Genomic DNA, 23785 nt, shown 5'->3' with positions numbered 1-23785 from the left:
CAGTACCCATTTGGCAGCTAACAATTGTCTGTAACTCCAATTCCAGAGGACCTGACACCCTCTTCTGGCCTCCTTAGGCACTGTATGTACATCATGGTCACACATGTAGGCAAAACACTCATACATAAAATAAAAATTAATAAATTCTTTTTAAGAATATTAAAAGCTACAGTTGAAGCCATGGGTGTAGAGGGGTTTTTAGCATAGTGGATTACCCAAGGTCTGGACTCACACTGCTGAGATTCATTGTTCCTGCTCTGGGGCTAGCTAAATGTTCACCTTTATCAGCTGTCTTATCTGGCATAGAGCCTAAAGCCAAGTGTTATCTCACAGAGTCCAAAGCTTGAAAGACACATTCAGACTACCCTTGGGAGTATTCACTACATAGTATTTTATCTACTCCCTTTATCTGAAACAGAACTTACATTTTGTAGCTATTTAATCTTTTGGGACATAAAGAGTTAAAAGTTTATCCTTAATCTACTCCTATTAGTAAGAACAAACAAGTAGCTTCCGAACAACGAACCAACAACAGTATTTACAATGTTGCTTGTTCTCCCAGTGTACACAGGAGTTAGAGTGTCTAGATGTGCCAGTCTTAAGGGCAGTGGTCATTAAGTATTTTCCCTTTGCTTTCATGAAAATAATTGTGGACAGAAATCTGAGGGTGAGGTTGGGGACTTTCAAGCATATCTGAGAATTTTTCAAATTGCTATAATAGTTGGGTTCATATTCTTATTTAGTATGTTGTGGCCAGAGTGAAAAGGTCCTGTAACATAAAGCATGACTACTGAAAGCTGCAAGATTTGACTATGGCTGTTTTTCAGGGACAAAGTTGAGAGTGTGACAGGCATTTCATGGGGTGTTTAGAAGGGGGCTTGCATGGGGTTCTGCACAACTGGATTTTATCAGGTCCAGAGAGATGGCTCAACAGTTAAGAGCATTGGCTGCTTTTTTCAGAGTACCCAGGTTTAATTCCCAGTACCTACATGGTGGCTCATAGTTGTCTGTAACTCCAGTTCTAACGGTCTGATGTCTTTTGACCTCTACAGGCATCAGGCGAATGTGGTGCACATACATTCATGCAGACAAAACACTCATACACAAAAATTTAAATGAAAACACAACTGGATATTATCATTTTTCTTCAGTGCACTACTTTTACTCTTCAGATAGAAACATTTCGTGTGTGTGTGTGTGTGTGTGTGTGTGTGTGTGTGTGTGTGTACATGTGTGGGTACACATTTCCCATGCCTGCTGTGGGATGTTCTGTATGTCACATGTGTTGCTGATTAGTCAATAAATAAAACACTGATTGGCCATTGGCTAGGCAGGAAGTGTAGGCGGGACAAGGAGGAGAATAAAGCTGGGAATTGGAAGGCTGAGTCAGAGAGACACTGCCAGCCGCCACCATGACAAACAGCATGCGAAGATGCCATCGGTAAGCCACGAGCCATGTGGCAAGGCATAGATTAATGGAAATGGATTAATTTAAGCTATAAGAACAGTTAGCAAGAAGCCTGCCACGGCCATACAGTTTGTAAGCAATATAAGTCTCTGTGTTTACTTGGTCGGGTCTGAGTGGCTGGGGGACTGGCAGGTGAAAGAGATTTGTCCTGACTGTGGGCCAGGCAGGAAAACTCTAGCTACACATGCCATGCATGTGGAGGTCAGAATTTGTGGGCAATGGCTCTCTCCTTCCATGTTGTGGGTCCCAGGAATCAAACTCAGGCCTTAGAATTGTGCATTCCATCAGTGACAGTGTCAATATTGTCTGTGATATTGAAAGTGATGATTTTACCAAAAGCACGCAGTGGCCTTAAAGAGCCCTTAGCTTCCTGGTTCATTGTTGGGGTTCTCTCATTTAAGTTGTGCTGTGGGATGGTCTGTATGTCAAATGTGTTACTGATTGGTCAATAAATAAATCACTGATTGGCCAGTGGCCAGGCAGGAAGTATAGGCGGGACTAACAGAGAGGAGAATTGAGAGAACAGGAAGCTGGGTGAGGGAGACACTGCCAGCCGCCACCATGACAAGCCGCATGTGAAGATCCCGGTAAGCCACAAGCCACGTGGCAAGGTATAGATTTATAGAAATGGATTAATTTAAGCTGTAAGAACAGTTAGCAAGAAGCCTGCCACGGCCATACAGTTTGTAAGCAATATAAGTCTCTGTGTTTACTTGGTCGGGTCTGAGTGGCTGTGGGACTGGCGGGTGAGAGAGAGATTTGCCCTGACTGTGGGCCAGGCAGGAAAACTCTAGCTACAAAGTTGTCATGAATTTCAGGCTTCATCATGGCAGTGCCTTACTTCTGGAGACTTAATGATTAACTGGTTAAAATACAGTTTTAGTTGTGTTGTGAAACACTGTCCTCTGGTCATAACATGGTGGTTGCCATTTTGAAATCAGAACATCTGTGATTATCCAGATGAGAACTTCATAAGATTAATGTTCCATTAATTAAAGAGCCTATTAATGTTTCCTTGTGAAGCGTAGGTAGGGCTTAGAAAGCTCTCTCTCTCCCTGAGGATATTTAATGACTAACGGTTGCTGGTTTGGGGAAGCAACCATTAAGTTATCAATGCTCTAGGTAACCTCAGCAACCTAGAGTCATTATTTGGCCTGTCATTAGTGCCCTAACTAGGGTGGATTTTTACTCATATTTGTGACAGTTGTTCGCATATCCTTAGGAAAAGTTAATTCGATAGGCTGCCATAACAGACGAAATGTCAGAGATTTAAATAAAAAAAGGTTAGCTATTTTCATAGAACACTCAGCAGTAGGAGGCTGCAGTGAGTGTTCTACAGTGTCAGCCACCTGGGCTCTGCGTATTATGTTCCAGGCTCATGATGTGGCTAACTTCTGGTTCTAGATGACTGCTCCAGGATCCACCAACATGTCTTCATTTAGAAAAGAAAGAACAGAGCATAGAGAACATATGCCCCACTCTCTTTTGGATTTGTTTTCAGACACGTTCTCACTATGTGTCTCAGGCTGGTCTTAAACTCCTGATCCTCCTGCTTCAGCTTCCTAAATGTTGGGTTTTCAGGTCTGAACCACCACATCTAACATCACTCCTTCATCTTTATTATTATTATTATTATTATTATTATTATTATTATTATTATTATTATTTTGAGAAAAGGCTTCATTCGGTAGCCCCATGACATTCCTGGAACTCGCTAAGCATTACAGGCTGACCTTGAACTTGCAGTGATCCTTCTGCCTCAGCCTTCTGAGTGCTGGGATTGGGAAGAGAGCCACCACACCATACTTTTCCTTTAACAGTACAGTCCTTACATTTCATTTGCCACACTAAGGCCACACACATCATATTATCAGGGAGGCTGGTACCTGTACCTTTAGGTGGGTGCCATGGAGCTTCCTTACAAAATGGAGACCAAGACAAGTCGTTTCTGCTACTGGCCCCCTCATTTAAGGAATTTCTGTAATAAAAACAGTCCCTAAAGAAAACTAATTCAAATTTTTGCCAAAGAGCAAAAATAGGGGTGAGGGTCGTAGCGTGAGAGGGAAGGACAAGGGAAACAGGGTTTCCTAACTAGGAAAATGGGTTCAGCCTCTGGCGCCCGTGAAACAGGTAGTCCTTTGCCATTTATGATCCAGCTCCTCCAAGAACTTGGTGCTTCCCGGCTATCCGCAAACCTGTTGTTTGTCTTTCTGGCTCTCCGCACGCTGCAGCCTGGCCTGTTTCGTTTGTCTTTCTGGCTCTCCGCACGCTGCAGCCTGGCTTCGTGACTCTTTCAAATTGATTCCGTAGGACAGGCGAAGTAATTGAGCGTCCGTCCAGATACAGAGGTGTTTACAGGTGGGATTTGCTTTTAAAAACTCAGCAAGAAATTGAAAGGGGCATGGATGCACCCGATTGGCTAGCGGTGGACCTGCGGCCGCAGAATGGGCTCTAAGCCAGCTTTCTCGGCATTGGAGGAAAAGGCCTCGGGAGCTCGGTGGTCGGCTCCCTCCGGGTCCTAGCGCGCGTCCTGTTCGCCTCGGCCGGGTCTGGAGTTGCTCGGCCGCAGGACCGGCTCCCTCCTCAACCCACTCATCTGGGGGCGGAGCTTAGGGCCCGAGGCTCCTGATTGGTCGTATCCCGGACGCTCCCCTTCCCCGCCCCCTGACGGGGGTGAGAGGTCAGCGGCGGGCCGGCCTGCTGGGTCGACAATGGCGGGGCTGTGGGTCGGGACGGTGGCGCAGGTCGCGGCCAGGCGGCATTGGCGGCGGCCCCCGCAGCAACTGCTGTGGACGCTGAAGGTGAGCAGTGCAGGGCTCTCATGGGCTTGGCTGCCCCGGGCTCCCAGGCGACAGCCCCGGCGCATCCCGGGCGGGCCGGATACCCGAGCCAGCTGTGCTGTGCTCACACTTGGTTCTGGCATGGGCCTCCCTGGGAATGCTTGCGCTCGAGGGCACTAGCAGGAGCGGGCCGAGATTTCCTGAGCTCCTCCGGACCGGGTGCTGGGATCCCAGTGTCTGGCGGAGCGGACTTCTCCTGCAGCTTTCTAGACAGCCTGTAAGAGTTCACAGTTCACGTGCTCTTTTTCTATCTTTGCAGCGACTTTGAAGGGACACTGTGGGGCTGTGAGTTGGCACTAAGTTTGAAAAAAGTGTGCTAAGTCAGAATTGTCAAGAGTCCGCAGGTGTGAGTCGAACGCCTGTTCATGGCACCACTGTACACCACGTGGAAACGCACCTTCTGGGTTTATTTTTCTTTCTAGGCAGTGCTTACCTTGGTTAGAAACATTTCACTTCCCCGCCGTTCACCTAGGGTGCCATGGTGACACTAACCCAAAGACTGGAGTTTGTGTGACCCTCCTTTCTCCTTCCACATTATTTGCTAGCATTGACTTACCTAACTTTTAAAGTAGATTTACTAAGTTACTTGAGCAAATTTCTTAAAACGAAAATCCCCTGAAAACCCTTTGAGAACTGTTTGAATGTGCATGGTAAGCCTCCCTCCCCTGTCTTTTCTGATATGTATTGTCAAGTCAGATGTGTAGTGTTGTGCACCTGTAGTCACACCATTGGAAAGGCTGCATGCAGTAGAGGAGGATTGTGAGTTCAAGGCCAGGCTAGGTTACATGGAAGAAACCTGTCTCAAATCCTTCCCTACCTCCCAGGGGGTGGGGTGGTGGAGTTAAAAAGAAAATCTCTACAACGTTTGGTTTATGGTTATTGAAATTTGAATAGGAAGGCATTTCAGAGATGATCTGCCTCATCTCTTTTTGTTTTTGTTTTTGTTTTTTTGTTTTAGATAGAAGTCTCTCTGTATAGCCCTGGCTGTTTTGGAATGCTCTGTGTAGACCAGACTGGTCTTGAACTCACAGAGATCTACCTGCCTTTGCCTCCTGAGTGTTGTGTGTACCACCATGCCCAGCTCATTTTATTCTTTTTAAGGAAATGGAAACAGGTCCACTTAGGCAGTGTGAGCTGGAAGGTTGTTTCTGACGCCAGCCTCAGAATGCTGGCTCTCACTGTTCTTTGAGTTGCCACACAGCTTTTGTTCTTTAATTTTTATCATCTTGTAATCATTCAATCAATGTTTGCTTTTGCAAGGACTGGCATATTTACTTATGAAATGATTTGTAAGCCATACTTTGGAGCCATACTTCGTATATTTATTCTTTTGTGGGGTTTGTTTTCTTGAGACAGCCTTGTTTTCTTATTTAGCTTAGGTTGGCCTCAGATTTGCTGTGTAGTAGAGGGAGATCTTGGGCTCCTGCTCCCACTTTTCAAGTGCTGGCATTGTAGGTATGCACCACCACACTAGGTTTGGCTATTGTGTATTGGATATATACCTTTTTAGATAGTTTTGTAAAACAATCTTTAATAGTGGGCTGGAAAGATGGCTCAGTGGTTAAGGGCACTGACTGTTCTTCCAGAGGACCTGAGTTCAATTCCTAGCACCCACATGGCAGCTAACAACTGTCTGTAACTCCAGTTCCAGGGGACTTGACATCCTCAAACAGACATACATGCAGGCAAAACACAAATGCACATAAAAATAAAAATAAATAAATTATTAAAAAGTATTGAATGCCTCCTGTGTAGGGGATGAATATAGTTCCCAGTGTTTACAAAATTTCCTCCAGTAATGAGACAATAAGTTTAAAAATGCTGTTGGGAAGTTTTGGTGCTGAGATAAAAATAAAATAAACTGAGTTGACCAAGTCAAGAATATTTTGACCTCTACACCATAGGCAACTATTCTGTCCTCATATTAGGCATATAACACCACTTATAGAAGATGGACTCAAGGCCCACAGTGTTATATGACTTGCTTAAAGTCAAACAGCTAGTAAGGGCAGACTTGGAACTTGAAAGCTGTGGCTCCCTAGGAATCAAACTCTGTGCCTGGTACATTTAGGCAGATCTGCATTGTTGACCTAGATTCCAAGAAGCAGTCAATACTATTAAGTATATTGTGCTACTTAAGTTAAACAACATTTACCTTTGGAAACAAAGATTTCAAAAGGGTCGGTTAGGCGGCTTAGTGGGTAAGGGTGCTTGCTATAAAGCCCTGTTGACCTGGGCTCATACTTAGAACCCACATGAAGGTGAAAGGAGAGAACTGACTCCACAGAGCTGTGCTCTGTCCTCCATCATACACACACTCATAATAAAGTAATAAAACAAATTATACAACTGGGGCTTGAGAGATGGTCCAGCCCTTAAAAGCATTTCCAGAGAACCTGGGTTCAATACCCAAACCCACATGGCAGCTCACAACCATTTGGAGTTTTGGCTTTTGAAGGCACCAGACATGCATGTAGTGCACCAAAACATATGTAGACAAAACACTCATACACGTAACGTAAAAAATAAAGTAAAATACAATCTTAAAAAAACTATACAAGTTTGAAGGATGAGGTGACCTTTTTTCTAGGAAAAGAAAATAGTTTTGTGAGAGAACAGCATGTGTCATGGGCCCATGTCCAGCGGGAACAGCTGAAGATGTGAGAAAAGTCCACTGAGGCCCTGCAGCAGAGCCTAGATGGTGCTGGAGAGAAATCAGACCACATGGGCTTGTTGATCACATTATGCATCTACTACATAGCAAATCTGAGGCCAACCTAAGCTGAGTAAGAAAACAAGGCTGTCTCAAGAAAACAAACCCCACAAAAGAATAATGGTAATTACTCAGTGTTTTGAGGAAGATGGAAGGACTGTGATATTTTAGATTCAGGCTGACAGGAAAGGGATTTCAGAACTTGGTGTGTCCTATAGAAACTTTCGTTGTGTGTGTATGTGCATATGTGTGTTCATGCATGTGGAGACCCGAGGTCAGTGTCAGGTGTCTTCCCAGTCACTGTCCACCTCCACCTCCCTTTTTATTTTTTTGAGACAGGATGTCCTACTGAATCTGGAGCTCTTTGGTTCAGTTAGACTGGTTAGTCAACAAACCCTGAGGACTTTTGTCTCTGTTTTCTCAGAGCTGGGGATACAGGTGTGCCAGCTTTTTAGGTATCAGACTCTGCCTTCACGCTTGCATGGCAAGCACTTTCCTGACTGAGTCATCTCCCTAACTCTCTCCCTTAAACTTTAAAATTGCATTTATTTGTGTGTGTGCGCGCGCATGCCACAGTGTGGACAACTTTCCGGAGTCAATTTTCCCCTTCCACAATGTTGTCAGGGTATATGCAGCGAGCTCCTTTTACCCCCTGAGTCATCTCACCTGCCCCTTGTATTCTTTATTTAAGGTGCATGCATTCTTACATGCGTTTATCTGTACAATATGCATGCATGAGGCCTCAGGTCAGAGGGGATGCTGGACCCCTGGTACTGGAGTTAGTCAGTTGTAAGCTGCCATCTGGATGCTGGTGACAGAACCTAGATGCTCTATAAGAGCAGGAAGTGCTCTTAACTACTAAGCCATATCTTTAACCTCCCAACTTTTTTATGAGTTAGGATCTCATATAGGCCAGGCTGGCTTTGAACTCTCTTAGCTGAGGATGACCTTGAACCTCTGATGTTCTGCTTCCTGAGTGCTGGAGTTTGGACTCCAGTGCTCCGCTACATACCACATCTATATGGAGCTAGAGGTTGACCCCAGGGCACTCAGCCAGCTGAGCTGTATCTTGAATGCTTGGATGTTTATGATCTCTCATCTCTCTCTCTCTCTCTCTCTCTCTCTCTCTCTCTCTCTCTATATATATATATATATATATATATATATATATATATATATATATATATAATGAAGACAGGGTTTCTCTGTGTAGTCCTGGCTGTCCTGGAACTTGCTCTGTAGACCAAGCTGGCCTCCAACTCAGAGATCCACCTGTTTCTGTCTGTCTCTTTGCTGGGATAAAAGGTGTGCACCCCCACTGCCCAGTTTTTTGTGTTTTGTTTTTATTTTTGGCTTTTAATCTTATGGTCTCTTAATATATCAGCTGAGGCTGCATCTTGTCAATGTTGTCATCCTAGCACAGTGTCATAGAAGGTGCTGAATGTGGGGTGGTAGAGTGCTGTCCATAAAGCATTCCTCCTCTGACATTTACCATGTGGAGGAACTGCTCCCTGTCTTCTCTCCATGCTCCCTTTATGTGAAGTTGAACTGAATTCCACCACTCCGTTTGAAGTGGAACCTTTTCAAGATTTTACCCCCTCCAATCTCCCTTTCTACTTCTGTAAACCTTTTGGATGGGAGGCAGATAGCTTACTTTTGACTAGTCTAGGAAATCCAGAACATTCTTCAAGCCAGTTAACAGATATCCTTAGTTTTAGGGTATATGTATTGTGAGTGGCAGCAGGACACTGTTCCTCCCTGCTACCTGCAGTCTGAGGAGTTCTTTTATCTTCTAGAGACCTCTACTTAGGTAAAGCTGTAGTCTTGATTATGCTGCAGAAAATAATTTTAGACTGAACTAGACTGAAGCAGAGTTGGAGTTATTAAAAGATATTTTTAACCTATAGATTTAAATGTGGGGGTTGAGAGAGAGAGAGAGAGAGAGAGAGAGAGAGAGAGAGAGAGAGAGGAGGCAGGCACAAGCCTTCATAAGAACACAAGTATGGGCTTCCAGAAGGAAAATTGCAATTAATTGTCATTACAGTAATCATATCTTCTGCTTCTGTGGTTCTGAAGTTTATCTCAAAGAGTTGCTAAGGAACCTAAGTGAATTTTGGAATGACTCCTGTGTGTTGGGTAGGATTACAGCTGGTTAGGTATAACCACAAGTCAGGTGGGTTGCAGGGGAAGTTAAGATTTTTACTGTAAACAACCTTTTGGTCTTGTTTGAGATTTCTAGAAAATATCTGGGAAAGCAGTAAGGTCATTCCTGAAGGACATACAAGTGCCATGGATATCGCCCTGTATGCTGTGAATATGTTGCTCTGATTGGTTAATAAATAAAGTGCTGATTGGCCAGTAGCCAGGCAGGAAGTATAGGCGGGACAAAGAGAGAGGAGAATTCTGGAAACAGGAAGGCTGAGTTAGGAGTCGCCAGCCAGACACAGAGGAAGCAAGATGTGAAGGCAGAACTGGGAAAAGGTACCAAGCCATGTGGCTAAACATAAATAAGAGTTATGGGTTAATTTAAGATGTAAGATCTAGGTATCAAGAAGCCTGAGCCATTAGGCCATACAGTTTTAATGAATATAAACCTCTGTGTGTTTACTTGGGTCTGAGCGGCTGCGAGCTGGGTGGGACCAGGAAAACTTCCAGCTTACATACAAGTATAGGCCTTAAGTGTGGGTCATTACTTTTTTTTTTTTTATCTTTTATGAGCATGGGTATGGGATATTTACTGGTGCATGAGCAATTTACCCATGGCTAGAGTACTGAAGAAAAACTTTCTCTCCCTGTATCATTCAGGGTTCTGTAGAGAAACAACTGATAGAATCTATCTATTTATCTGTCTCTCTACCTACCTACCCACCTAAAGTGGATTTATTAGAATGGCTTATAGACTGTGGTCCAGCTAGTCCAATAATGGCTGTCTATCAAGAAGGTCCAAGAATCCAATAGTTGTTCAGTCCATGAGTCTGGATGGCTGAGCTGGTCATCAGTATATACCAGAATCCCAAAGAAGTAGGCTGTAATGCCAGTAAAGGAATGGACTTACCTGAGAGATAGAGAGAAGCAGGGAAAGAGAGCTTCCTTTTCTATGTCCTTTGTATATATAGGCTGCTGGCAGAAGGAGTAGCCCAGATTAAAGGTACCTATCCACTTGGGTTTTAGTTGATTCCGGATATAATGAAGTGGACAACCAAGAATAGCTATCATACTCTCTCAATAACCTTCACCTGCCAGTAACTCCTCACGGGAGTCAGGGTGGGGTTTGGGGGAGTGAGGCCTTCAGTGTTTCTCTTTTGGGGGATGTTGATAGCTGGATCTTGTGCAGGTAGTCATAGTTGCTATGAATTCATGATTGTAGTGGTGACACCATGTTCAGAAGACAGGGTTTCACAGCATTGTTCTTCATTCATTCTTTCCGCTCCCCCTTTACTGATGCTTTCTGAGCCTTTGAAGGGGTTGTAGAGATGTCCCACTTAGGACTGCACACTCAACACTCACTTGTACTTTGACTAGTTATGAACTTCAGCAGTAACTGCAACCACTGAAAACAAGCTTCCTTGAGGCTGAGTGGCTCTCGTCTATGGATGCAGACATAAACATTTAGAAGGCAATTTGACAAAGTGTCCATTGTTTAATTAAAGTTATTATTTTATTTGGTATGTGTTGATATTTGTCCTGTATGTATGTCTCTGCACCATGTGTGTGCCTTATGACTATGGAGGTCAGCGAGGGCACTGGATCCTCTGGAACTAGAGTTACAGATGATTGTGAACTGCCATGTGGATGCTTGGGAATTGAGCCCTGGCTCCTCCAGAAGAGCATCCAGGGCTTTTAACCTCTGAGCTTTCCAGTCCAACAAGATGTCCATTTAGAAAAACAACAGTATTAGTCCCACCCAGGGCCTGTAACATTCCCTACTTTAACATTCTATAAAAGGAGTATTATGTCTATGTGAGCAGCCTTCACAGAAAATGTGGTTAATTGTGCTGGAATTATTGATTCTCAGCTGGCAAGAAGTTTCAACCAGAATTCTAAGTTAAGTGCTCCTTGTTCCCATGTCCCCATAATTTGTGTTGTATTTCTATTCTGTCTCATATTGAGTTATATTTAATCTTATTTGTTTTGTATAACAACTTTTAAAACACATTCTGTTTAAATACTTGTTTTTTTGTTTTTGGTACATTCAGTGGCTAGAGGTGTTAGTTTTATGGTAATTGCAACAGTTTATTGAGCTTTTATATGCCTTAAACGGTTTTCACTCCCTCCGCCCCCTCTGAGACAAGTCTCTTGAAGGCTAAGCTGACCTCCAACTCTTTGAAGTTAAGTTTGCCCTTGAACTTCTTATCCCCGGGCCTCCACCTTTGGAGTGCTGGGATGACTAGTGTGTCCCACCACGTCTTGTTTTATACAGTATTGGGTAACTAACCTAGTGGCTTGTGCATGCTGGGCTAGCACTCCAACTGTGCTACATACCCAGCAATTTACATATTGTTTTATCCATGTAGCAGCTGGGTCAGAAATACCAGCTTTACACAAGAGGAAACTAAGCTTGAGCTGTTAAGTAATTTAAGGACATAGTTGACTGGGGTAAAGTCTGAACCTTGGACCGTGTGAATCCAAAGCTTTGCTTTTCCAATAATAACTTGTTTGCCATCTGAATTGTGTGATACAGTCACAGTTTGAAAACTTAACCTGTACTTTTGAAATGCATGGTTCACTTCTAATTGTTAGATATGGAGAAAAAAGCTTCAACATGCTGGGCGTTGGTAGCTCATGCATTTAATCCCAGGACTTGGGAGGCAAAGGCAGGTGGATATCAGTGAGTTTGAGTTCTCTGTGTAGCCTTGGCTGTACTGGAATTCACTTCATAGACCAGGCTGACCTTGAATTCAGAGATCCGACTGCCTCTGCCTCCTGGGTGCCGGGATTAAAGTCATGTGCCATCATGCCCTGTAGGCTGGTCATTTGTACATTTAAGCTTTTTGGCTACCATTTGTTCTTAAATTCAAAACGGAGGAAAAACATGGCAATAGCCCTGTTCTAACTAAAAAGGGAAGTTGTGACATTTTTGATCAAGAGAAAGGAAAAACAATGGCTTTGGGTCTGTGGTTTATCTATGTATTTATTTTCATTTAAAAATTTTATGAGTATAGGTGTTTTGCCTATATATATGCATATGCCAGTGGAGGCCAGAAAAGAGCCTCAGATCCCCTGGAACTGGAGTTACAGAGAGTTGTGAGCTGCCATGTGGGTGCTGGGAATGGAACCCTTCTCTGTAAGAGCAACCAGTGCCTTTAACCACTGAGCCATCTTTCCAACCCCTTTGTCTATCTCTCTGTCTCTCTGCCTCTCTGCCCCTCTCTTTCTTTCCTTCCTTCCTTTCTTTCCTTCCTTCCTTCCTTTCTTTCCTTCCTTCCTTCCTTTCTTTCCTTCCTTCCTTTCTTTCCTTCCTTCCTTCCTTCCTTTCCTTCCTTCCTTCCTTCCTTTCCTTCCTTCCTTCCTTCCTTTTCCTTCCTTCCTTCCTTCCTTTTCCTTCCTTCCTTCCTTCCTTCCTTCCTTTCTTTCCTTCCTTCCTTCCTTCCTTCCTTCCTTCCTTCCTTCCTTCCTTCCTCTTCTTCCTCTTCTTCCTCTTCTTCTTCTTCTTCTTCTTCTTCTTCTTCTTCTTCTTCTTCTTCTCTCTCTCTCTCTCTCTCTTTCTTTCTTTCTTTCTTTCTTTCTTTCTTTCTTTCTTTCTTTCGGTAAGTGGGTGAACAGGGGACAAGGATGTGAATGGAAATTTTGGGAAGAAAACATGTTTAGACAGAAATACAGGGTTTCATGTAGGTGTCTGTGGTTACAGGCTTACAAGGGTACAGTGTGTTAGTTAACTCTTTATTACTGATGAGTACCTAAGAGATAAAAAGGAGAGCTGATTCATTTGGTTCCCAGTTGTAGAGGTCTTATTTCATGATTGTGTGGTTCTGTTGCTGTGGGTCTAAGGTGAGGCTGAACTTCATAGTGGGGAACATGAGTTGGGGCAGGACAGTTATCTCATGATGGACAAGAAGCAGAGAGACAGGGGGCCTCAGACAAGATAAAGTCCCCAAGAACCTACCCTTCCTGACCTTCCTTTTGGCAGGCCCCCATCTCTGATAATGCTAATGATGGCTTCTCCAGAAGTGCCATCAAATTATGAAGCCATCATTAGAGTCAGAGCTCTCACGATCCAATCACTCTCAAGACCACTTTTGAATGTTGCTGCATTGGGTACCAAGTCTTCAATTCTTGATTCATTTGGGGCATGCTTCAGACCTAATCCATAATACAAGGGAAGTTCCGTCCATCCGTCCATCCGTCCATCCATCCATCCATCCATCCATCCATCCATCCATTGTACCTGTCTTTGCACTTAAAAACTATTTAAAAGTATTTGGTATTTGTGAAGCATCTTTTGAGACTCAGGCATTGTGTGATAGACACTTATAAGACTAGGGAGAAATTGGAGCTGCAGATGTACTTAGTGGTTGAGAACACTTGCTGTTCTTGCCACATACATGGTGACTCACAACACTCTGTAACTCCAGAGGGGATATGAAAGCTTCTTTTGGCTTCTGTGGGCATAGCTTGTATGTAGTGCACTTACATGTATGCTGACACTCACATATACACAGAAAATAAAAACAAATCTTTAAAAATTACAAAGACAGGAAAAAGTAAAATATAGTATATCACAGGCACAGAGAGATCAAGGATTAAAAATAAGGGTTGGTGAAAAAGTTTTTAAGTTCATTGGATTTGAGTGAGAAAGAATTCCTCTTCAACAGTGTCAATAGTCGGTGGGCTTAGGCATGGGTGCTTAGCTGCTTCAGCAGCCAGCAGCATGATAAAGTGGCATATGCAAAAATACTCCTGCTTTGAAGATAGTAGATGCTTTGGAATAGTAGAAGCCTCGTGCAGGTTTCACCAGGGTCTCCTCTTCTCTCCACAAGAATATTAATAGGCCTGATTCAGTGACCACAGCCACTCTGCTTTAAGAGAGGTTATCTGCCCAACGGCATCTACTTAACCTTAGACTATGTTTGTTATTCAGCCAAGGAGTGGTGTTTCAAAATGTCTTACAAAATCTTCCTTGTTGCACCTTTAAATGTTTCAACCTAGATCAACCTCTTCCATACATTGTTTACTTTGGCATGCGAAAGACTATTGCAATGATCTTCTGTTTGCACATTGCTATTATCTGAAGAATCTCTCTAATTATTATTTAAGTTGGCAACAGTTGCCCTATTATGGTGAACCTTGATGGCCAACTTGATTGGATTAAGTCTGCACCTTATATTAATAACCCAGCCTGCCATGTGATGATCTAGGTAACCGACATTTCAGATTGCCAGTATGCCAAGGCAAAAGCTGGGAGATGGGATTGCATTTGGCATAATAAAGGGGTGGGTTTTCCTACTTTGGTTGGAGTAAAGTATATGAGAGGGGATGTTAAGAAATGAGATTTGAGAGGGAGGCAGGACGAGTCATCTCAGCTCTTATCCACAATTTAATAGTGAGAGTCCTGCTGGGCTTTGGTAGGGCAGGCTTGTAATGTCAACTACTCAGGGAACTGAAGCAGGAGGATCACATTTCAGCCCAACCTGGGCACCTTAATTAAAATCTCGAAAAATAAGAGAACTGAAATGTACAGTGGTAGAGTGCTTGCCTAGCATATACGGGGTCCTGGGCTTGATCACCGCTACCAGACAGACAAACTGGAATCCAAATGGACGGTTTTGAGCAATTAGGTTCACATTTTGAAAAGAGCATGACTGCTGTCTAGGGAATGTCTCAGTGTGAGTTCGATGGGGAGAGTGGCAGCAAGGAAGCCCATCAGGAGGCTCCTGAAGTTCAAGTCTGAGGTGGTGGCGATTTGCTTAGAGTAGTAGTGGTAGACTTTTTAAGAACAGTCCAGATTTGGAATATATTTTGGAGCTAAATCCAATAGTACTTGATTTAGATGTGTAGAGACTAGAGCACAACCTAGTGTGTCATTACAGGGTTTCATTAATTTCATTTGTTTGAAGCTCACTGGTGGCTAGACTGGCTGGCCAGTCAAATATATTTTCAGTGCTTTTATCCTACCATTAACAAACCTAATTATAAAAGGAAAAAATGACAACTCTGTCTGTTAGGTATAAAACTGATATTGATTTTTATAGTAGTCTTGAAAGAGAAGGAAATAGTAGACCAGATGGCTGTTCGCATCTATGAGTAAGAAAACTTAATTAATCAGGATAAACAGATCTTGCTCTAAGCCAGGCATGGTGGCACTTGCCTGTAAACTCAGCATCGGGGAGACTACGACAGGAGGACTGCTGTAAGTTCAAGGTCCGCTTGAATTACGTTGTAATATTAGGGCAGCCAGGGCTACATAACAAGAGCCTGTCTAGTGTCATCTTAGCAGTGCATGGGTAGAATAACCGTGTGAATTTGCAAATTTGATACTGGGGTTTTTCATATTGTTTTTAGAATGTCAATGGAACAACAACAACAACAAAACAAAACCCCCAAAACAACTAGCAATTTATGAGGTGACTTGTTACTTTTTAAAATTTTTTTAAAGGGGAGGTATTTTCCTTCTAGCTGGTTGCTATGAACTTGGCACTTTTTGAAAAGTCTGGTTGTGTGAAAATAGTTCTGTGGAGGTGGGTTGGTGGGGTTCTTTGGACATGATCTTGTGTAGGGCTTATGATGGGTGGGTGATGGTCAAGAGGAGTGAAAAATGCAGGCTAGAACAGGAAGAAACATTAAGCCAGCAGCCCTCCCTGGCTGGAGACTGGTGTCAGTTTTATCCTCACGATGCTTGTAGAGCATTGGCTTTCAGTGTGGCACCGTGCCTGGCCAGCGGCACCATGGTCACCTGGAAGCTTGTTGGAAGGCTCATTCTGCAGTTGCAGTGCCACAGACCTGCAGAAACCAAGCGTCTGGGATGACTCCAGCTGTCTCTTATTCAGTAATCTTTCCAGGTGATTCTGATGTAGTCTGCAGTTTGAGAACTACTGCTTGAGAGCAGGGCTGTGAAAGTTGTTATATTGTGTAAGGTGAGTTACAAATGGAGTAAGAACCCACTAATGTTTGTATTTTAAAAGTTAAAAGAACTGAGATCAATATTAACATTTTTGAGCTGGGAATATGGCTCAGTAGGTAACGTGTCTGTTGTTCGGCACTAGAAGCTACGTTAGTCTCTCCAGCACCTGACGGTGTGCGACTGTAACCCTAGTGCTGGGTGAGCAAAGCCAGACTAGCCAGTGAGCCCTGGGTTCAGTGACATCCTATCCTAAAAAATAAGGTGGTGAGGCACTGAAGAAAGAAACCTGACATCAACCTCTGCCTTCCACACACATGTGTTCACATTTGTACGAGCATCTGCATGCATATGTGCAGGCATATAAACATGTACATATTCATACACTGTGCATACATTCACACAAAGGAAAAGACTAATTTTTATCATTAAAACATTAAAAATTGAAGCCGAGTGTGGTGGCACATGCCCTTAATCCCAGTACTCAGGAAACAGAGGCATGTTGATCTCTGTGAGTTTGAGGCCAGCCTGGTCTACATAGCAAGCTTCAGGCTAGCCAAGGCTACAGAATGAGACAAGAATAATGTAATGATGTTTTTGGCTTCAATTTCAATTGTGGAGTCAGGCGTCACCCCTTCTGTAAGGTAGAGTTAGGGTTCCCAGCAGTTGAGAGGAGGAAGTTGGGTTTAGAGAGTTGGTTTCAACCTGTAGGTTGTGACCCCTTTGGCAAACCTCTCTCTAAAAATGTTTACATTATGGTTTATTGCAGCAGCAAAATTACAGTTATGAAGTAGCAATGAAAATAATTTTGTGGTTGGGGGTCAGCACAACATGAGGAACTGTATTAAAGGGTCACAGTGTTAGGAAGGTTGAGATCCAATGGTTTAGAGACTGAAAAGGGCTGAAGAAAGAACACGATTGGTCCTTTCAAAGTTACGAGAGCCAGAAGAGTGGAAAAATAGTTAACTGTTAACTCCAGAGTCCTTGGGTTACCTTTTTGTGTAAGGATTGAGTCTAGAGAGCTTCATTATTATGGCAGTTAGAACTGTCCTTCAGAAATGTGGCTGCTTACTTATCAAATCCTGACTTCCAAAAAGATAAAACAGTTTTAGCTTGAGTCTTTACTGTGTGACTTTGAATTTTAGCCCTGCTCATTAGGGGCCTGGAGCAAAAGCTTAGTCAAAAGAATGGCCTCTTGTGATTTTTATCAGGTAATTGTCTTCAAGATCAAGTGTATGATTTATTCTTGGACTGTATCTGTATTCAGACTTGTTGCCACCAGGCCCATTTCACAGGCTCAATGTACAGCAAGTGGCTGGCTGCCACATCAGATAGTGTAGCTCTGCAGATTATGTCACTGAACTGGTTTAACCTTGAGGTAAGGGGACTGACTCTTTGAACACTGCGTTAGTAGTCTGCCTGCAGACTTGGGAGGAAGGAGCTTTCAGGATTGGGAATAGTTACGGGTGGGTGGGTGGGTAGGTGGGTGCTGGAGAGAAGACTCAGTGGTTAAGAGCACTTACTGCTTTTGCAGAGGATGTGGTTTGGTCTCAGGACCCATATGGTGACTTACAGTCATTTGTAACTCAAGTTTCAGGGAACCTGACACCTCTTCTGAAATCTGAAGGCTCCTGCACACACATGGTACCTGTATATACATTCAGGCACAAACACGTACACATAAAATTAAGTGAACAGACATTTTAAAAAAAGTGGCCATGATGAGGGAGCAGGTGCAAGTTCTCAGTATCAGAGCAGCCAGGGCATGCTTGGTGAGGAGGGTCTGTGTGGCACCTTGGCTGTCTACAGGTGGCCTAGGAGGAATGGCATGGTATGAGTCTAAGAGGGTAGATGAAACTTTTGGTTGGAGTATATAATTTCCTCATGTTCTAGATTAGTGTGGAGGCAGAGCCCAGAGAATCTTGAGATTTGACTATCCTCAAATGTGAGCTGTTCTGCTCAGGATGGGTACTTGGGTGAATGGTCAGGGTATGTCTGAAAGAAGAGCTATATGTGTTGACAGAGTCTGTCCTCCATTTAGAGAGGTGCATCCCTCAGGAGGTCATGGTGGTCTGTGGAAATGAAGTCAGTCCTTAGCTAGTTCTGAGTCCCCTGGATTAAATTTGGAGGAGAGGACCTTTCTTCAACAAGACATGAAGACATGAAGCATCAGCTTGTATTTCTTATCTTGGCAAGATGTCTTTGTTTCTTTGAATTAGCTTGTCTACAAAATTGTGTTTAATATTGTGTGCTGTTCACCTGAGTGCTGCTGTAGGTATGTTACATGGCTTTGGTTGGAATCTGTCTAGATGAGAATTGTTCAATGAGTAACATCACTCTTATGGCAACTCTTATGTGGCTTGGTATGGTTTTTTGAGGACAAAATGGGCACTTTGAGTTTTTGCATGATATCTTACCTTTGGGGGATACTTGACAGCTTGTAAAGACTCATCTAATCTTTTTAACAAGTCTCTTGGGAACTAGGGAGATAGTGTGACTTACATTTTATGGTTGGAAATTCAGGCTCATAGGAGTGGTTTGTTTCATGTCTTAAAGTTCTGAAGCCATAGAACAGAGCATCAGCCATGCCTTGTCTGATGGCCATGTTACATCTGTGTGCCATGCTGTTAATAGGCATTTGTTTCTTTCCTAGGAATGAAAAATACAGTTACTCTTTCTGAGGAAGAGAATTAATGGCAGTATGTTACCTTGGAGCACCTTGAGTTTTCTCTTTTTGGCTGTGGTAGTTTTCAAAGTTGTTTTAAGTGGAGTTGTTTAAAAGTTTTTCCTCAAAACTTTTATTTTGTGTGGTACTGGAAATTGAACCTAGAGCCTGTGTGTAGTTTGGCAAGCACTCTACCATTTAGCTATGTTGATGCAAAGCTCTTTCTCAAGGGGAGTAAGCTATGGGGCGTTTACCCAACCACCCCCACAGTTCCCCAGAGTTTTCTTGAGTGCGAGCAGCAGGAAATATTAGATAGAAGGATTTATTGCGCAGAATATCGCGGAGATAAACAGATAGAAAATAAAGGATAGCCTCGAGAGGGCCTGGAACCTATTCCAACGGGCCCCGACTGTCTCTGCCCCAGGGTTCTTATAGAGACGCCAAGGGGTGGAGCAAAAGACCTCCTCCCCCAGCACAGCCAAGTGCAGACCATCCCAGACACCTGCACTTAGGCCCGTGGTCTAATCATCCTCTATGCGGACCTGCTGGGTAAAGCCACGAGGAACCCGAGAACGGGCTCCCACAGGTCCCCCTTTCTTAATATATAAAAAAAATAACTAATAATGGCTTACAGCAATCTCCATAGCTGTTACACCTCCCAGTATGGGAGTAGAGGATGATATAGATGGCATTTCTCTTTTGAATTAGGTCCAAGGTGACTACAGCAGTCTTAGCTGCCTCAAGCCCTTTCTAAGCCAAAAACTCTTAAGGCAACTACAAACTTAAAGAATCCCTTAGCTTCATCATTACCATTAACAGGTTAACATAAACATTGCTATACATAGCCACAATTCTCTCAATCTTACAACTCAAAGCAAACTCTGAACAGAACCATTTGAATTAGCATATATGGTGCTATATATAGTTAACAATTTTCTCCGTCTTACAACTTTAACTCAATCATTTGAATTTTCTTGTTAACAGAACATAGGAAAAACTTCGATGTATTCACATCAAACTTAAATATTTCCTTAACTCCACAAAACCAGGGTGCATTAATATCAATAGGGTAAATATAATTTCTGCAAACATAATTCAACCTCATAACTCCTCCTTTTCTTTATAATTTTTTAAACAAAATCTCAAACCTAGTTAGAAGAACCCAAACTCATACAATTCCTACAAACCCATATTGAAAAGCAATCTTCTCAATCTAACCATTAACACTTTGAAAACTTAGCAAAACATCCAAAAGCAGTTTCTTAATAAAACTCTTTACACTTTAAAAGTAATCTCTTGGTATACTCCATTTGCATTTCTTACTAACAAAAACATGACATTAATCCCTCAAACAACTTTTGAAATTAGACTAAGGAATATTAACTCTCCCCCTTTTCTTTATAATTTAAGCAAAATCTCAAGCCTAGTTAGAAAACCCAAACTTCTGTTTAAACAGTTCCGTTTGTAACACAAACCAGTTCCATAAGTAATTCCATTTTACATAAACAGTTCCACAAAACAATTGCATTTTTAACACAGAATACATGAATCACCAATTAATAAAGCATATATGCATACACATCTTGACTCTAGGTAGAAATAATAAATTTCTTCATTTAAACAGTTCCATTTTTAACCCAATTCCAGAAAACAGTTCCTAGGTCATTACTATAAGTAAACTCAAAATTGTCCCATTGCAATGAAATCTCTACTATTCATTTCATTTCTTAAGTCCCAAAATTCAAATGATAAATTCTGGTATGAGCCTTCCAAATATGAAGAAATCCATAACCAAAGTCTTTTTGTAATTTTATCTCATTTTAAGTTCAAAAAGTTCAAACAAGAAATAAATTCTAGTATCAGGCTTTCACTTCCAAATATGAAGAGATGGTTTTCAACCAAAACTTTTTGCCGTTAACAATTTTACTTCAAACAAGCGTCTCTGCAACTTTTGTTCTCACAGACAGACCTTTTTAGGTACAGTAGTATTCTAAACCGCACCGTTTTTGATGTTAGCTCAGGTTTTTCTGTGTTGCGTTGATTTTCCATGAATCTCAGCTGCGGATGCCTTGTGCTAGTTCTGGCGTCTGCCATTCTTAGCTTCTTAGCGGCTTCTGGAGCTTTTGAAAAACCGCTCAGACTGCCTGCTTTGCAGTCTGCTAGGACACTAACTTCTGTATGTCTCAGGTTCTTTCACCATATACATTAAGAATAGACTCACACTTAACATTCACACTTTACAAACTCACATATAACCTTTTGCCTTGCAAAGCATTTAGACTCACATTCAACATCTACATTTTACAAACTCACATATAACGTATTAACATCTACTTATTTATACTCCTTAAGGAAACTATAGAACTACTTTAGCAAATATATTTCTTATTACTTATATATTTCTTATATTCATTCCATCTTATTCTTATTTAAACTTACATTTACAGCTAACATCTTTACTTCTTACAAGCTTATCACTACATGTCTTAAGACTACCTTAGATACTTCTTGCAAGCTTATATTCTTAAAGGATCTATAGATCTATTTTACAAACTTATATAGGGCTACCATTAGCATATATTTAACTTAGCAAACACCTAAAGATTTTTTAACACAGATCTAACAAGAGAATTTTTATAAACTTACATATCTTATTTTCATCTTTTTCTATTTCTTACTCTTAATTATTATCACTATCTCTATTAGAAAGATTCTTAACTAGACAGGAAGTACGTACATCATTGCTAACGTTTAGAGTTTATAGTCAGCTTTGTTATAAAGCACTGGGATTTAGTGAGTGTTGTTATAGAATTGTGATAGTTGTTGCTAGGGGACTGTAACCTTCCCAGGATGATGCCACACTCCAAAGTTGCCAGTTCTCTCAGCCGTTCCGGACCCAGCAGAGATGCACTGTCAGCGGTAGACGGTGTTTAACTAGAGGCTGTCCCTTCACCCAAATTCATAATAGTTCCCGTAAGTGCTTGAATTCAGACAAACGTTTCTATTACAGCAGTACTTTTGGTTTGTTCTACGGAAAAACTTCACACTGAGGGTGAAATTACCGTATTTAGCTGCTGTAAGGTCTTTGCCAAATACCGCACAGCTATTAGGCGATATAAAGTATTTTTCTAAAGGAGTAAAGTCAAAAGCGGGACAGCTCCAAACTCTATTTCCTCACTGTTTGCATTAACCAGTGACAAAACCTCAGAAACACTGATCGAGCCACTTTCATTCTGGTTCCTTTATAGGAACATCATTGGAGCTGACCCTTCCTTAGTTCCACGCTCCTTAGGAAACGCTCCGGTAACCACCGAGCTTCATTTTCCTCTTGTGAAAAAACACAAACATGTCCTCAACCCCATATTAACACAGGATCGGGACCCTTCCATAATCCCGAGCAGGGATCTTTCCATTTCTCATTACCCTCAGCTAAAGGACCAGGAAGATTGGAGTGAGCTCTAATATGGCCCACAAACCATGGCAGCTTTCTTTTGTGAATAGCATCTTGAATTTGTTGAAACATTTTGACTGGATTGTTGTTAGTTCCAGTATTTTTACCAAAACTGTTACTATTCAAAAGAGTTAAGAACATAGATGTTCTTTCATGAAACATATCCTTCATTAGCTTACTCTGAGAAAAAGCATTTTCAGGATTTAGCATTTTCATTTTATTAGCTTTAACTCCTGATGTTATTAGCAGCTGTGATATTTAGCATTGATTTCTTATAAGGAACTTTCAGGTGAAGCTTTTTTTTAAGACAGATTTTCTGAAGTTTGTTTCCCATCTATAAAGCAGTCATTTCTTTTTGAATGCCTGTTTCTTATTCCCTTAATTAGATTTGCAGAGGAATCACTCATTGCAGGCAGTTTGTTCAAAAGGCAAAGAACTTTTTTAATTTCAACATAAGTTTCTTCATATCTAAGACAACGTTCAGTGTATAAACTGCTTTCCCTTGTTTTAAGGATTTTAAAGTGGCTCGTTTGCTCTTATAGGTAGCTTTCTGTCATCCAGCTACCGTTAAAAACTTTGCACAGCTATTAGGGTAAATAAGGCATTTTACCAACCCCCAAACTGCGAAGTGCCTAGTTCTGTATCCTTTCAATTTTTCATTGGAATTGACACTTAAACTCTTAGACGATTTTCCTCCTTATTCTTTTAAAAGCTGTATTTTAAGTTTACCATGAACGTATTTTCGAGCTGACAAGTGTTTCAGGGCAATGTCGCCATCTTTAGTGGAAAAACTACCTTTCCCAGAATGCATTTCCCTTATATCAGTCCATAATAATATCAGTCCCTTATATCACATCCCTTTTATCAGTCATTTCTCATAGTTCTTTTCATGTCTGAGAGTCAACTGTTTCTCTTTTACCAGACTTGCTTACAAATTCTTGCCCGGGAGGTTTGAACAAAGATTTTTGCTTTTGCAACGGGAGATTTGAACAAGCATTTTACATTTTCAATTATGGGACATTGGGAGGTTTCTGGTCTCTCCTCAGCTGGCTTTAACAGGTGTCTCTCCTTCATTTGACACTGGCCCCCAAATCAGAACTGCACCTGCCTCGTTAGCGCGAATTGAGGTGGGCAATTTGTGATAGCAACTTTCCTCAGGGCTTGTGTTTGTCTTAGCCAGTCAGTGAAAAACAAGATCATGTACAACACCTTTTCCATAGCTCTTTCAGAGAGATTTTCTCCCACTGATCTCTCATTTTGCTTATTCCTCCCCCACCCAGATGCAGAGCTTCAGGTATCTCTGCGGCTCTGTTCCTCTGCTAGCTGCCTTTGGAGGTAGGGGCTTTTTTTTCTCCCCCCCGAATCTGCCTCAAATTCTAGCAGCTTTTTCAGGTCATATTTTTCTGGGGAGGATTATGTCCCTTCTGTTTCTTCGGAGTCTTTTTCCCCAGACAGTTCCCAGTTTGGTCTCAGTTTATCCCCTCTACCCCAGAAACAGTTTCCGACACTACAGTGGCGGCTTTCCCTGCTACGGAAGGTAGGGGCTTTTTGTCCGTTTGTTTTCAGGGTCTGTGTGGTTTGCATACAGACTGA

The 23785-nt window shown here is 42.1% G+C and overlaps 1 protein-coding gene across 3 annotated transcripts in view; it reads left to right on the top strand.

Moving 5' to 3' along the window:
* The first annotated feature begins 4149 nt into the window (after positions 1-4149).
* Pcca (propionyl-CoA carboxylase subunit alpha) overlaps positions 4150-23785 on the top strand; it is a 378979-nt gene continuing 359343 nt past the window's right edge. For all 3 annotated transcript variants that reach the window (XR_009381162.1, XM_059273166.1, XM_059273165.1), the window contains exon 1: positions 4150-4269. Coding sequence is in view for 2 of the 3 variants with exons in the window: in XM_059273166.1 (XP_059129149.1) it covers positions 4180-4269 (90 nt within the window). In the remaining variant the exon portion in view is untranslated. The remainder of the gene's footprint in view (positions 4270-23785) is intronic.

This window comes from Peromyscus eremicus, chromosome 9 (genome assembly GCF_949786415.1).
Source record: "Peromyscus eremicus chromosome 9, PerEre_H2_v1, whole genome shotgun sequence".
In the NCBI taxonomy this organism is placed as follows: domain Eukaryota; kingdom Metazoa; phylum Chordata; class Mammalia; order Rodentia; family Cricetidae; genus Peromyscus; species Peromyscus eremicus.
Note: the sequence above shows the minus strand (reverse complement) of the source record. Positions and strands in the feature narration are given on the sequence as shown.